At 41.3% G+C, this 15,339-nt stretch overlaps 1 protein-coding gene across 4 annotated transcripts in view; it reads left to right on the forward strand.

The window, feature by feature from the left end:
• Nucleotides 1-15,339, forward strand: part of mtrr (5-methyltetrahydrofolate-homocysteine methyltransferase reductase) — a 79,703-nt gene that overhangs the window by 8,184 nt on the left and 56,180 nt on the right. For 2 of the 4 annotated variants that reach the window (XM_060825468.1, XM_060825471.1), the window contains exons 2-6: nt 1,197-1,353; nt 2,619-2,769; nt 2,847-2,964; nt 9,163-9,535; nt 14,809-14,937. In XM_060825468.1, coding sequence (XP_060681451.1) covers nt 1,210-1,353; nt 2,619-2,769; nt 2,847-2,964; nt 9,163-9,535; nt 14,809-14,937 — 915 coding nt within the window. In that variant the 5' untranslated portion in view covers nt 1,197-1,209. The remainder of the gene's footprint in view (nt 1-1,196; nt 1,354-2,618; nt 2,770-2,846; nt 2,965-9,162; nt 9,536-14,808; nt 14,938-15,339) is intronic. The other 2 variants (XM_060825470.1, XM_060825469.1) reach the window with 1 other exon arrangement.

Raw genomic sequence — 15,339 nt, forward strand, 5'->3', positions numbered from 1 at the left:
TTTTTTTTTTCTAGATGTAAGTCACATTATTGATTTGAGAAGATTGTTAGCCATAATTTAAAAGCAAAAGCAAGTTGACCTATCATATGGGACTATTAGCACTTGTTCAATTGATGGCCTTCTTACCTCTGAAACAGAAGGCTTTGAAGTTATGCCCAAGTTCTGAGGGTTGAGGAAGCAAATGAGACTGACACTCCAGTGCAAAACTGAGGGAATGCTGCAGTATTAGTGGCAGCATTTTTCAAATTACTTTATTTAAATGAAAGCCTTACCTGTGCTCTAAGGTTGAAATATACTGCTGCACTAATTTTAAAGAAAAGTAGTGGAGATATCCTAGTGCTGTGATCAATATTTATTCCTCAACCATTTAATGTTTCACTTTAAGTAAGATGGCCTAAAATGCTTCACAGGAGCATTATGAAAAAGAGAGAGTATTGAGCCGCAAAGGGATATTGAGACAGGTAACTAGAAGTTTAATGCAAGAGGCAGATCTTAAGGAGTCTTTTAAAAGAGCAGGAGAGATGTTGAGGGAAGGATTGTTAATCATAGGCCAATTGAGATCAGGGATAGCAAAGGCCAGAATTGGATGAGTATAGAGAGATTTCAGAAGGTTGTTAAAATGGAGGAAGCCTCCTCCATCGCCAGACCATGGCAACACGACGCCTGGAGGAAGAGCGCCTCATCTTCTGCCTAGGAACCCTCCAACCACAAGGGATGAATGCAGATTTCTCCAGCTTCCTCATTTCCCCTCCCCCCACCTTATCTCAGTTCCAACCCTCGGACTCAGCACCGCCTTCTTGATCTGCAATCTTCTTCCCTACCTCTCCGTCCCCACCCCCTCTCCGGCCTATCACCCTCACCTTAACCTCCTTCCACCTATAGCATTCCCAACGCCCTTCCCCCAAGTCCCTTCTCCCTACCTTTTATCTTAGCCTGCTTGGCACACCCTCCTCATTCCTGAAGAAGGGCTTATGTCTGAAACGTGGATTCTCCTGCTCCTTGGATGCTGCCTGACTTGCTGCGCTTTTCCAGCAACACATTTTTCAGCATTTTTAAAAAAACGTCTACCTATGCATAATACTCTGGGGCTATCCTGAGGTCATGAAAGGTATTATACAATTGCAAATTATGTATCAAGCTAGTCTTGTCAATTGCCATTATACATGGGAACTAACCAATTGTTTTGATTTACGCAGCTGGTGCGGGGTCATGCCTTTAGAGACTAAACATCGAATTTTGTTACTCTATGCCTCACAAAGTGGACAAGCGAAAGCAATAGCTGAGGAAATTGCTGAGACAGCAGATGAAAAAGGATTTTTAGCTGATCTATATTGTGTGAGCCAAATGGAACAGGTAACTGAGGGAAAATGATCCTCTTTTTATAGCAGACTATGCTTGCGATGAAGAGAGTAGGCTGAATCTGGTTACCAGAATTCGGTTTAGTAAGCTGTACAGACAGCTTTGCTCAGTGAAGCCCAGCATGTTTTCTCTCCCACCGTTCTTTGCAAATCACCTCACTGGTTGTGCACCATGCTTCTATGGAATCCTGTTCAATCTATCTTTCCTCTTGTCATTAGAGGAAGTGTTTGCCATTGTTGGGACCTCCAGGAAATCCTAGCCCTGTTATTAAAATGCATGCATGCACCAGGTTGAATGCTGTCAATGTGGACCTACCAAGCTCTGATTCTTTGACTTGAAGTCCCTCTGTGTGGCTATCTGACTTGTATGTAAATGTGTTAAATTTACACCATGTTTTGAACAAAGCTTGTGGCCATTCATTGTTGCAATGCTATCACATGTCCATGGAAGAGTGTTTTGTTTCAGAATCACAGAACCACAAAAAATAAGATCAAGAATAGGCTTGAACTTGTTCTGTCATTCAGTATGATTGCTGCTGACTGGGGGTGGCACAGTGGCTCAGTGGTTAGCACTGCTGCCTCACAGCGCCAGGGACCCATGTTCAATTCCCACCTCGGGTATCTCTCTGTGTGGAGTTTGCACGTTCTCCCTGTGTCTGCATGGGTTTCCTCCAGGTGCTCTGGTTTTCTCCCACAGTCCAAAGATGTGCAGGTTAGGTGAATTGGCCATGCTAAGTTGCCCGTAGTTTAGGTGCATTAGTTAGAGATGAATACAGGGTGTGGGTGGGTTACTCTTCGGAGAGTCGATGTGGACTTGTTGGGCTGAAGGGTCTGTTTCCGTACTGTAGGGAATATAATCGTTCAATTCCGTATCCTGTTCCCGCTTTCTCAACATGCCCTTTAGATGTGGTTCTTAGAATAAAGGGATCAAACTCCTTCTTGAAACTATTCAGCATTTTGACCTCAACTACTTTCTGTGGCAGAGAATTCCACAGGCTCGCCACTCTGGGTGAAGAAATTTCTCTTCCCTTCAGTTCTAAATTGGCTGCCCAGTGTCTTTGGACTGTGACCCAATGACTCTGCAGCCATTGGAAACATCCTCCATGCATCTGGTATCTGTGCATGCTACAGAGGTGTCACTTAGGGGGCCTTTGGGTAACAGGCTTCACTGAGTTCATTTGCTTCATTGTTGAACTGTATTGAAAAGCTGAGGGGCTTAATATTTGAAGACATTCATTTTCTCTTGATTTATTCCTTCAGTTCAGCCTAGAGAAGGAACGTGCTCCAGTTGTTATAATCTCCTCTACCACTGGTGTTGGACAAGTACCAGACACAGCCAGGAAATTTGCACAAGAGCTTAACAGTGATTTGCCAGCTAACTTCTATTCGCACATGAAATACGCAGTATTAGGTAATAATCTGTCATCTGGGTTTACAGATAATGTTAGCTAACAATTTATTGTACTGACATTGATTTATTCTCTCTAGCTCTTGGCGATTCTAACTACACTAATTTTGCCAATGGTGGAAGGATAATTGATAAGTGCCTTCAGCAGCTTGGTGCACAACATTTCTATGCAACTGGATATGCAGATGATAGTATTGGGTAAGGCCAACAGTGAGATCTTCTACTGACTTGATTTTTATCTGTGATATTGCATCATATATAGAATTTTGGGGAAAATAATTAACGGACAAATAGAAGCTATTGAAAACTATGTAAATTATTCCTTTTCTGAACTTGCCAAAGATATTATTTTTAAGATGCCCATTTGCTTTCATTAGTATGCTCGGCAGAGTGGATTTTTAAGGAAATTGTTATGGGTTTGATCTTTCTGCTTTTTTTTAAAGTTGCTGTCAATATTTTCCCCAAAGTAGCAGAATCAGGGGAAGTCGTTGTTTCAAAACCGATCTTGTTTGGCTGTTTACTACTCAGTACTAAGCAATGGAGTAGGTCCAGAGGCACTTCACTAAGCAGTGCATAACATGTGAACTGTGGGAAATCAAGGAACATTAAGCTTTGGATAGGATAATGTTAGTGTTGGAAGTTTATAAAAGTACTTTCCTCTTCCTGATTAGGGGAGAAATTGCCACCAGTGATCCAACAGTTCTTTTTCTCTGCGCTTTGCTTCTCTGTAGGCTTGAGCCTAGTGATGATAGTTACCTTTCCTTTTCAGTTGAATTTTAGAAGCCTCCTACTTTCAAGCTGTCTAAGCTTCACTTCTTTTTTTTCTCTCTCTCTCACCTTCTACACCGTGTGGGCGGCACAGTGGTTAGCACTGCGGCCTCACAGCGCCAGAGACCTGGGTTCAATTCCTGCCTCAGGCGACTGACTGTGTGGGGTTTGCATGTTCTCCCCATGTCTGCGTGGGTTTCTCCGGGTGCTCCGGTTTCCTCCCACAGTCGAAAGATGTACGGGTCAGGTGAATTGGCTATGCTAAATTGCCCGTAGTGTTAGGTAAGCGGTAAATGTAGGGGTATGGGTGGGTTGCGCTTCAGCGGATCAGTGTGGACTTATTGGGCCGAAGGGCCTGTTTCCACACTGTAAGTATTCTAATCTAATTTCTGGTCTTCCTTCAGTCACATTTCAGCAAGATTTTATTGCTCGGAATGTAGCCAGTCTCAATTGTTTCTTTTTGTAGATGTTATTTACTGACAATCTTTCCCTCTCTGTGCCAAGAACCTACTCACCATTCTTGTGTCCTCTTTAACTGACCTGCTCCATCCTTTTCCAGAATCCCATATTCACAATGATCTCATCTTTGTGTGTCCCTTATTGGTCTCATGCAACAAGCCACTCCATATTACAATATTAATCATTTAGTTCTGGTATTTGTTTAAAAATAATACAATACATATTTCTGTAAATATACTGTAGCAGGTTGTGTTACAATACACATTTATTATCAACAACAGTACTTTCAAATATTGTTCTAGACAAGTTTTTAAGTGCAAGTATTAGCCTAAAATTGTAGATCATTAATGTTAGTATTGTTTAACACATTGACCATCTGAATTCAAATGCAATTTTAGGATTTACTGCGTGTGCAGATTAACCTTGAAGTCATCTCCTGTATCATAGTTGTGCTATGGGCCCCTTCCCCAATCCTGTACTGAAGAATCAATGAAATGAACTAATGTAGCAAAAACGTCTTATTGTGCCCTGCTGTCATTTCAGTGATAGAAATCCGATGGTATTAAGCTCTTAATTATTCCAGGGGAGATGGGTGGTGTAGTGGCAATGTCAAAGGACTAGTAACCTGGAACCCAAGCCTAATGGTCTTGAGACATGCTTTTAGATCATATGAGGCTAATGGAATTTGAAATTAATAAAAATCTGAAATAAGGCAGCTGAGTTGGTGACCTGCAACCACTGTTGGTTGTCTTAAAAACTCATCTGAATCACTCACTTCCTTTTTTTTTAAAGATAAAGTCTGACCTGTTCTGGCGCAAAAGTCTAACGGTCATAATGATACTACAGTAAATTTTAAAGTGATTCAATTTAAATACCCCTCATTTCCTTGTTGGCTTTCTGTAATGTTTTTGGCACGATTCCTCATGCAGTTCAAAGTATTTATATTGCAAATCTTTGATGGAAATGTGGCACAAATAACTTCAGTACTATAAAAGTAGAAAATAAGAAGTATGTAGACATGTACTAGGTACGTCAGTAATATATATCCTTGTGCTTTACAAATATCTTTCTTAAAAAAAGGAAAACTTCAGTTAATTCTTTATTTTAATGTTGGTACAATGCATTATCTAAAGCCAAGCATGAAATTGATTTTTAATTTGATCATGTACTAGAAATGTTTGGTCCAGCTTTGAAATTTGAATATGTAATCTGCTAAATGTCAGCCCGAAGACGTTCCAGCTGTACTGACGATAATCAGGCCACTTTCACCAAATGTTTCAAAAGATAATAGGGGATCCAGGGCCTCAATATACAATATGGTGCAACTGATATACAATCAGTTTGCAAACTATAAAATGAGCTTTGATTCATATCACAGGAGGTTACTGTTAATTTAGTCAGAGGGGTCAAATGATTTGATCATGTAATTACAATGCAGATGATGCTACTAATTCCTGATGAAGAGCTTATGCCCGAAATGTTGACTGTCCTGCTCCTCTGATGCTGTGTGACTGGCTGTGCCTTTCCAGCACCACACTCTTTGACTCCGATCTCCAGCATCTGTAGCCCTCTCTCCATATACTAGTCTTGATTTAAAATTAGTGATTCTAAATTTATGGCCTGCACAGTCTTTCAAACAAAAATTCTAAATTAAGCTCTTGTTGGTTATTCTTGTGGAGGATTTATGGTAACAAAAATGTTGTGTTGATTTTAAAAAAATCTTTCTGTTCCTACTTGATCATACTACTTGATAAGACATTTTTGCTACATTAATTCATTTCATTGATTCTACTTGAACTCGCAGCATGGGTTGGTACCTGGGATTTCGATGTTGTGGCTATTACGGAGACATGGGTAGAACAGGGACAGGATTGGCTGTTGCAGGTTCCAGGATTTAAATGTTTTAGTAAGGTCAGAGATGGGGGTAAAAGAGGGGGAAGTGTGGCATTGCTTGTCAAAGATAGTATTACAGCGGTGGAAAGCACGATGGATTAAGACTCGCCCATCTGAGGTAGTTTGGGCTGAGGTTAGAAATAGGAAAGGTGAGGTCACCCTGTTAGGAGTTCTCTACAGGCCTCCTAATAGTCCTAGAGACGTAGAAGAAAGGATTGCGAGGATGATTTAGGAGAAGAGTGAAAGTAATAGGGTGGTTGTTATGGGGGCTTTAACTTTCCAGATATTGACTGGGAAAGCTATAGCCCTAGTATGTTAGATAGGTCTGTGTTTGTCCAATGTGTGCAGTAGTGTATCCTGACACAAAATGTAGACAGGCCAACAAGAGGTGAGGCCATACTGGATTTGGTTCTAGGTAACGAACCAGGCCAGGTGTTAGAATTGGAGATAGGTGAGCACTTTGGGGACAGTGACCACAATTCGGTGACTTTTACTCTAGTGATGGAGAGGGATAAGTGTGCACTGCAGGGCAAGAGTTATAGCTGGGGGCAGGGAAATTATGATGTGGTGATGCGTGGCTTGGAAAAGTAGGCTTCAAGGGAAGAGCGCAATTGATATGTGGAGCTTGTTCAAGGAGCAACTATTGAGTGTCCTTGATAAGTATGTACCTGCCAGACAGAGAGAAAAGGGTCGTGTGAGGGAGCCATGGTTTAATAAGGAATTGGAATCCCTTGTTAAAGAGAAGAGGGTGGCCGATGTAAAGATGAGGCGTGAAGGTTCAATTGGGGCGATTGAGAGTTATAAGGTAGCCAGGAAGGATCTGAAGAGAGAGCGAAGAGCAGCAAGGAGGGGACATGAAAAGTCCTTGGTTGGTTAGGATTAGGGAAAACCCAAAGGCTTTCTATAGGTATGTCAGGAGTAAAAGAATGACCAGGGTAGGAATAGGTCCAGTCAAGGATAGTAGTGGGAAGTTGTGTGTGGAGGCTGAAGAGATTGGGGAGACACTGAATGAATACTTTTTGTCAGTATTCACTCAGGAACAGGACATTGTTGCTGATGTGAATATTGAGTTAATTCATTAGAATGGATGGCTTTGGGGTATGTAGGGAAGAGGTGTTGGAAATTCTGGAAAGGGTGAAAATAGATAAGTCCCCTGGGCCTGATGGCATTTACCCTAGGATTCTCTGGGAAGCAAGGGAGGAGATTGCAGAGCCATTGGCCTTGATTTTTATGTCCTCGTTGTCTACAGGAATAGTGCCAGAAGACTGGAAGATAGCGAATGTGGTTCCCTTGTTCAAGAAGGGGAGTAGGGATAACACTAGTAACTATAGGCCGGTGAGTCTCACTTCTGTTGTGGGCAAAGTCTTAGAGAGAATTGAAAGGGATAGGATTTATGAACATCTGGATAGGAATAATGTGATCAAGGATAGTCAGCATGGTTTTGTGAAGGGCAGGTCGTGCCTTACAAACCTTATTGAATTCTTTGAGAAGGTGACCAAGGAAGTGGACGAGGGTAAAGCAGTAGATGTGGTGTATATGGATTTTAGTAAGGCGTTTGATAAGGTTCCCCATGGTAGGCTACTGCAAAAATAGAGATATGGCATTGAGGGTGCATTGGAAGTTTGGATTAGGAATTGGCTGGCTGGAAGGAGACAGAGGGTAGAAGTTGATGGTAAAGGTTCATCTTGGAGTGCAGTTACTAGCGGTGTTCCGCAAGGATCTGTTTTGGGACCATTGCTGTTTGTCGTTTTTATAAATGACCTGGAGGAGGGGCTAGAAGGTTGGGTGAGCAAGTTTGTGGATGACAAGAAAGTCGGTAGAGTTGTTGACAGTGAGGAAGGATGTGGCAGGTTACAGAGGGATATAGATAAGCTGCAGAGCTGGGCAGAAATGTGGCAAATGGAGTTCAATGTAGGTAAGTGTGAAGTGATACACTTTGGTAAGAGTAACAAGAAGGTGGATTATCGGGCTAATGGTCGGATACTTGGTAGTGTGGATGAGCAGAGGGATCTTGGTGTCCATGTACACAGATCTCTGAAAGTTGCCACCCAGGTAAATAGTGCTGTGAAGAAGGCATATGGCGTATTGGCTTTTATTGGTAGAGGAATTGAGTTCCGGAGTCCTGAGGTCATGTTGCAGTTGTATAAGACTCTGGTGTGGCTGCATCTGGAGTATTGTGTGCAGTTTTGGTTGCCATACTATAGGAAGGATGTGGAGACACTGGAACGGGTGCAGAGGAGGTTTACCAGGATGTTGCTTGGTATGGTAGGAAGATCGTATGAGGAAAGGCTGAGGCACTTGGGGCTGTTTTCATTGGAGAAAAAAAGGTTTAGGGGTGACTTGATAGAGGTGTACAAGATGATTAGGGGTTTAGATAGGGTTGACCATGAGAACCTTTTTCCACGTATGGAGTCAGCTATTACGAGGGGGCATAGCTTTAAATTAAGGGGTGGTAGGTATAGGACAGATGTTAGGGGTAGATTCTTTACTCAGCGAGTCGTGAGTTCATGGAATGCCCTGCCTGTAGCAGTGGTGGACTGTCCCTCTTTATGGGCATTTAAATGGGCATTGGATAGGCATATGGAGGATAGCGGGCTAGTGTAGGTTAGGTGGGCTTGGATCGGGGCAACATCGAGGGCCAAAAGGCCTGTACTGCGCTGTATTTTTCTATGTTCTAAATAAAAGCTATTGCTGTGGTGAATTGTTTTCCAGGTTCATTCACTGGCCAGCTATGTCTAAAAGTCGTGTATGCACTACCTATGGCGTTCTGATTATTATAGTTGGGCAAAACACCATTCACATTGAGAGATTTCAAATATTTGCTGCTGCTCAATGAGCCTCCTTACTGGCAGCATGAGTATGTAAAATGATCGCTTATGTGGGATGGGGGAGTGAAAAGCAGTAACACGTGGAAAATGTATATGAAACGTATATTTCTACATCACCAACAATCTTGAAATTGGAGTCTATATTAATGGAACGAAATAATTAATGATAAAATCTTGTTAGTTTGATTCTGATTTTATGTAGTTATGTTAGCAGTTTGGTTGAGTGTATTATAGGTATATTCTACTGTGTGCTGTCCTCTTGTTACGATGTAAACAAACTTAAGTTAATTATATTATAATCTTGTTAGAGCAGCTCATTCCTAATTTGTTCTGAATTATACTAACATTTATTTTGCTAACAAGGAAATGTTGTTACAGCCCTTCCTGTGTAATTTTGAACATTAAAAATCAACGTTACTGTAATTATTAAATTTCTGTTTGTTTTTAGGTTGGAGCTAGTGGTCGAACCTTGGATTGAAGGTCTTTGGGATGCATTGAACGAATTATGCCAGGGGCAAAAAGAGGAAGTTAACAGTATAGAAAACATATTGACTATGAATGATGATTCAACAGCAGACAGGAGTTCTGAGTTGACAGATATTGAATTGTTGAAGTTAGAAGCAAATGTCCCACCAACAGCTAAAGATTCAGTTAATTCACCTGTGGGTGTTGAACAAAATTCTATAGTAGCAGGATTTCAGGAATGTTGTCAAGTGCCAACCTGGGTACAATCTGAAAAGCCCTTGTCAGAAAGTGCTCTGAATATTCCTTCACTGCCAGCAGAGTATCTGAATGTGGAGTTTCAGGAAAGCACAGAACAGGTAAGACCATCTATCTCTAAACACACTCTCCTGCTAATTTGATGGCATCATTTATATGCCTTATGTACCATAAATGTACTTGAATGATGACTGTGTCTCAACAAACCTTCTTCCAAAGACTTTGTCTATTTATCCTATCCATACCCCTCATGGTTTTATAAACCTCTATAAGGTCACCCCTCAGCCTCCAACACTCCAGGGAAAATAGCCCCAGCCTGTTCAGCCTCTCCCTGTAGCTCCAATCCTCCAACTCTGGCAACATCTTTGTAAATCTTTTCTGAACCTCTCAAGTTTCACAACACCTTTCCAATAGGAACAAGACCAAAATTGCACACAATATTCCAACAGTGGCCTAACCAATATCCTGTATAGCTGCAACATGACCTCCCAACTCCTGTATTCAATACTCTGACCAATAAAGGAAAGCATACCAATTCCCTCTTCACTATCCTATCTACCTGCGTCTCCACTTTCAAGGAGCTATGAATCTGCACTCCCAAGAGTAGGTCAAGATTTGCACCTTCTCACTAGGTTCATCCACATACTGAATCAGAAAGATTTCTTGTACATGCTTAACAAATTCCTCTTTATCTAAACCCTTAACACTATGGCAGTCTCAGTCTATGTTTGGAAAGTTAAAATCCCCTACCATAACCACCCTATTATTCTTAAGATAGCTGACATCTCCTTACAAATTTGTTTCTCTATTTCCCTCTGACTATTAGGAGTTCTATAATACAATCCCAATAAGATGATAATCATTTTCGTATTTCTCAATTCCACTCAAATAACTTCCCTGGATGTATTTCTGGGAATATCCTCCCTCAGCACAGCTGTAATGCTATCCCTTATCTAAAACGCCATTCCCCCTCCTCCCATGCCTCCCTTTCTATCCTTCCTGTAGCATTTGTATCCTGGAACATTAAGCTGCCAGACCTGCCCATCCCTGAGCCATGTTTCTGTAATTGCTATGATATCCCATCCCATGTTCCTAACCATGTCCTGAGTTCATCTGCCTTCCCCGTTAGGGCACTTGCATTGAAATAAATGCAGAATAATTTATCATTCCTACCTTGTTCTCTGCTTTGTCCTTGCCTGCCCTGACTGTTTGACTCGCCTTTGTTCTTAACTGTACCAGTCTCAGATTGATCTCTTTCCTCACTATCTCCCTGGGTCCCACCCCCTCACTTCATTAGTTTAAATCTTTCTGAGCAGCTCGAGCAAATCTCCCTGCCAGTATTTTAGTCCCCTTCCAATTTAGGTGCAATCCATCCTTGTACAGGTCACTTCTACCCCAGAAGAACTTCTAATGATCCAAAAATGTGAATCCTTCTCCCATACACCAGCTCCTCAGCCATGCATTCATCTGCTCTATCCTCCTATTCCTACCCTCACTAGCTCGTGGCACCAGGAGTAATCCAGATATTACTACACTTGAGGACCTCCTTTTTGAATTCCTGCCAACTCTGTAATCTCCCTTCAGAATCTCAACATTTTCCCTTCCTATGTCGTTGGTTTCAATGTGGAAAATGCTGTCCCCTCTCCCCCTTGAGAACATTCTGCACCCTCTATGAGACATCCTTGATCCTGGCACCAGGGAAACAACACACCATTCTGATTTTTCACTGCTAGCTGCAGAAACGTCTGTCTATATCTCAGACTAGACAGTCCCTTAACACAATCGATCTCTTGGAACCTGACATACCCTCATTGCATGAGAGCCAGTCTCAATATCAGAAACTGGCTATTCATGTTACATTCCCCTGAGAATCCATCACACTCTATATTTTCCAAAGCAGCATACTTATTTGAAATGGGAATAGCCACAGAAAACTCCTGCACCAACTGTCTACCTCTCTCGAGTTCACCCATCTATGTGACTGTATCTGTGACTTTTCCACCTTCCTATAACTGCCATCCATCAAATCCCCTTGTTCTTGTAAATTCTTCGTTGCCTCTTACTGTCTGTCCAACCAATCCATTCGACCTGATAGGGTTCGTAGCCAATGGCATTTATTGCAGATATAATCCTAAACTCCCACATTCAACAAGATGAGCATATCACTCTACTATAGGCCATTTTTGTTTCTGTTAATCTACAGACCCAGAAAATAGCACTTCATTATTCCTCTACAAAACACTGCTCCAGGTTAAATTAATACTTTTGGCTTATATTCAATGTTTAATCAAGAGACATATCTCAATAAAACATATAAACAGGAAAGACCTCACTCTACTCACTACTGCAGACTTACTGTAAGGCCACGCTTAAAATATCCACATCTGTTTCTGTGCTGTGACCTCTCCCAAACAGTTCCTCCAAGATCAGTTGTGAATTTCATTGTTTGTTAATTTTCCCAGATGCACTCTGATGTCCACCGATATGAGTTCAAACAGCAAAGGCAGTAATTGTGCAGGTTCGCTGCAACAGCATATACAACAGTAATTGCTGTCTCCTAGGATTTGAGGAAATCACCTCCAACACTTAAAATACCTCAAAAAAAGGAGCAGATGTTATAGTCAGAAATTTTTCCCATCCTCTGTCTTGGATTACCAATCTTTAATAGAGTAGACATCTTCATTCAAGATCAATCAAAGGATAAGTTAAGAACTAAGTTAAGACATTTACTAGGAGAGCTAAGAAATTTTGTTCATTGTAGGGAATAAAAAGCAGATTATGAAAGTCTTCTTTAAAAAATCTTAATTGTAAATGGAAATCAGGAAATAATGTGGTTGAGGCCAATCACAGCTGCTTCATTGATGACATTCCCTCCATCAGGGAATCTTCCCTGAACGCATGATGTTCAATTCTAGTTCTAATTTCTGAGGTACTTACTCAGTTCATTCCCATGCAGTAAAACCTGGATACGATCCAGGCTTGCGTTGAATAGATTGTGAGCAACACACATTTGACACTATTACCAGATAATGACTGTATCTGCTGAGAGAATCTAACCATCTAGCCTGGGCAGTCAATAGGATTAACATCGCTGAATCCCCCACCGTCGCTATTGATCAGAAACTGAACTGGACCAGCCATATAAATACTGTGGCTGTGAAAGCAAATGAAAGGCTGAGTGTTGGGGGCAACAAACTCGGCACTGGACTCTCCGAAGCCTGTCCACAGGCTGCAAGTGTGATGGAATGCTCTTCATTTGCCTGGATGAACACAGCTCCAAAAGTACTCAGAACTTAACACTGTGCAATGCAAAACCTCTCCCTTCAGCATCCCATCCACCAAAACTCTGCTTCCATTGACAGTACAGACTGTTGCTAACTGTGTACTATGTAGAAGACTACAGCAATTCACCGAGACTCCTTCAACATTACCCTTCAAATCTGTGATCTTCAAAACAATGACTGTAAATACATGGCAAAACTACCATGTGCAGATTTTGTCTACAAGTCAAACACTATATTGCCAGTCGTTCTGTACCACTGGTCAAAATCCTGGCCTGTCTCCCTAACAGCACTGTATGGGTGCACCTACATCATCATATATGGACTGCAGTGATTCAATAAGGTGGCTTACTGTCACCTTCTTCTCAAAAGGAATAAATGCTGTCCTACCCACTGATTATCCACATTCCATTAACCATTTCAAAGAAAACAAAGAAGACTCTAATCTCTTTTTCTTTTACAGGTTTTGGTTTGAATTTTATTTTTCTTTCTTGCCTTTTGTCAGCAGCTGCTAATTTTGCTGTTCTCATATTTTTGAGGTTTTTTTACTAATGTTCACATTACTATCCCTTTTAGCCCTCCCCTACCAACACTTCTCATTTAATCTCCAGTATTCCACTCTGACACAAGCCTGCCTTTTGTTCATTTTTCACCCCCTCCTCTTTCACTGCTTGAACTTTGTTTTTTTTTCCCCCCCTAGTTCTCATGCAAGGTCAGACCTGGAACGTCACCTCCGTTTCTGTGTTTGCACACATTAAATCCAAACTACTCAGAATTTCCAGCATTTTATGTTTTATCTTTGATTTCAGATTTCCAGGATCTACAGTGCTTTGTTTTATACTTCCCTCGCCTTATTGACTTGACATTGCATCTATCTGAAATTAGTGCTACAGTTTAGCAGCTGTAATCAATTTTAATGATTTTTGATTGCTATCTCTGTATTTTTCCTTTTCAATCCTATTGTTTGCTAAGGATCCAATCAATTCTTTACAGTGGAGTTGACTGATTTAACATTTAATTGGTTTGTTGGCATCACTTCCACAGACCTATTCCTCAGTTTGGGAATTAGCATTTCATTTCTGCTTCTTACGTGTTTGCAATATCAATTTGTTAGAATTGGATTCTGGCATGAGGTTAAATTCTATAAGCTCTCTTTCTGTCTGATAATGTGTTAACTCTGAGTGGTAGATGTTCTCCTACTGTAGCAAATGCTTCCTTATGCTGCATAGTCTTAAGTTACTTTCTTTAACGATGAGAACTAGCAACTGCAGCTGGACTTTTGTTCTGTTTAATGAGTTCAGGAGAGGAAGTTCAGGTTGGCATACTGTATTGTGTAAGTGCTGTATTCTGAACTGAAGGATCTGTTAAAGTAAATCGCTAAATCTGAAAAATAAAAATAAGTACCATAAACAGCTCTATATATTGTAATGTTTGCATAGATTTACAGGTACTCCCCTATAGTACTCACAGGACAATTTTAAATAAGCAATGTGGCAGATATTGCTCAGTGGTGATAGCAGCTGGACAGGATCACTTGCACCTTTTAGCTTCTGCCACAAGATGGAGCCAAGACCTCAGTTAACAACAGGTGAGAACAGCTGAAGAAGGGTCCAGGTAGGCATGCAGGGAGAGGGTGGAAGTGGTTTCCAGGCTGAGGGCAGGAACAGGTTCAGGGAAAGGGCAGGACTTGGTGGCAGGCTGAGGGGTGGAGGAGCTGCTGAAGACCCCTGTTATTACAGCAGGCACTGTGGTGGTTAAGAATGGGGTGGGGGTGTAAGAGGAACCTAAGTGCTGAGAGTTAGCTGAGCACTGGGGAAAAGGTCTGAGCACATTGCATGTTCTGGACAGAACAGAAAACCTTTGATAAGTGATGTTAAGGTGGAACTTAGAACATTTAATGTGAAACAATGCTGTGCATTTACTTTATCAAATACATGAGTTCTCAACTTAATCATTAGCATGGTTCAGGAAGAATGTATAAGAGCTGAGCAGAAATGTCCCAAGAATATTTGTGTGTATGGAGCAGTAAATCTTCTGCAGCTGGTTGACATATGCTCTTTCTAATCTTTTTTCACTCGCTGTTTAATCCTCAGGTCTGCCAACAAGAATGCTTCTCATTGGCACCAGGTGTCACTCTGTTTCAGGTTCCAGTGACTAAAGCAATTTCTCTAACCCGGGAGGATGCAGTGAAAACTGCCTTATTCTTGGAGCTTGATATTTCAGTAAGTCTTTCTGCCTGGATCACTTTTGAGCTTCCATCAAAGATGGAAATGTTCTGCTACAGAAGGAGATGATGCGTCTTGTTAATTTCTACACATGCAGACTTTCTATTAGTAGTATCATTGCTGTTTGTGGGATCCCTTGCTGGGTCCACATTGATGTTGCATTACAGCTGTCTGTACACATTACAACCAGTTGAATTTTTTTTTTTGGAAGCACTTTCGGACATGAAAGATGCTCTGTAAATGAGAAGTTCTTTCTTCCCTTCTGACATCAGTCTTGCTGTCCTGCAGAAAATCTGGGAAATAAGATTTTGAGTTATAACTCTGTTATCACCTTCTAGAAGCAAGGTATAGAGTGGTATTGAGAAACTTCTCTGCAATGGTTTCCTTCCCAAATCTCTA

This window comes from Hemiscyllium ocellatum, chromosome 5, assembly GCF_020745735.1.
Source record: "Hemiscyllium ocellatum isolate sHemOce1 chromosome 5, sHemOce1.pat.X.cur, whole genome shotgun sequence".
Classification (NCBI taxonomy): Eukaryota; Metazoa; Chordata; class Chondrichthyes; order Orectolobiformes; family Hemiscylliidae; genus Hemiscyllium; species Hemiscyllium ocellatum.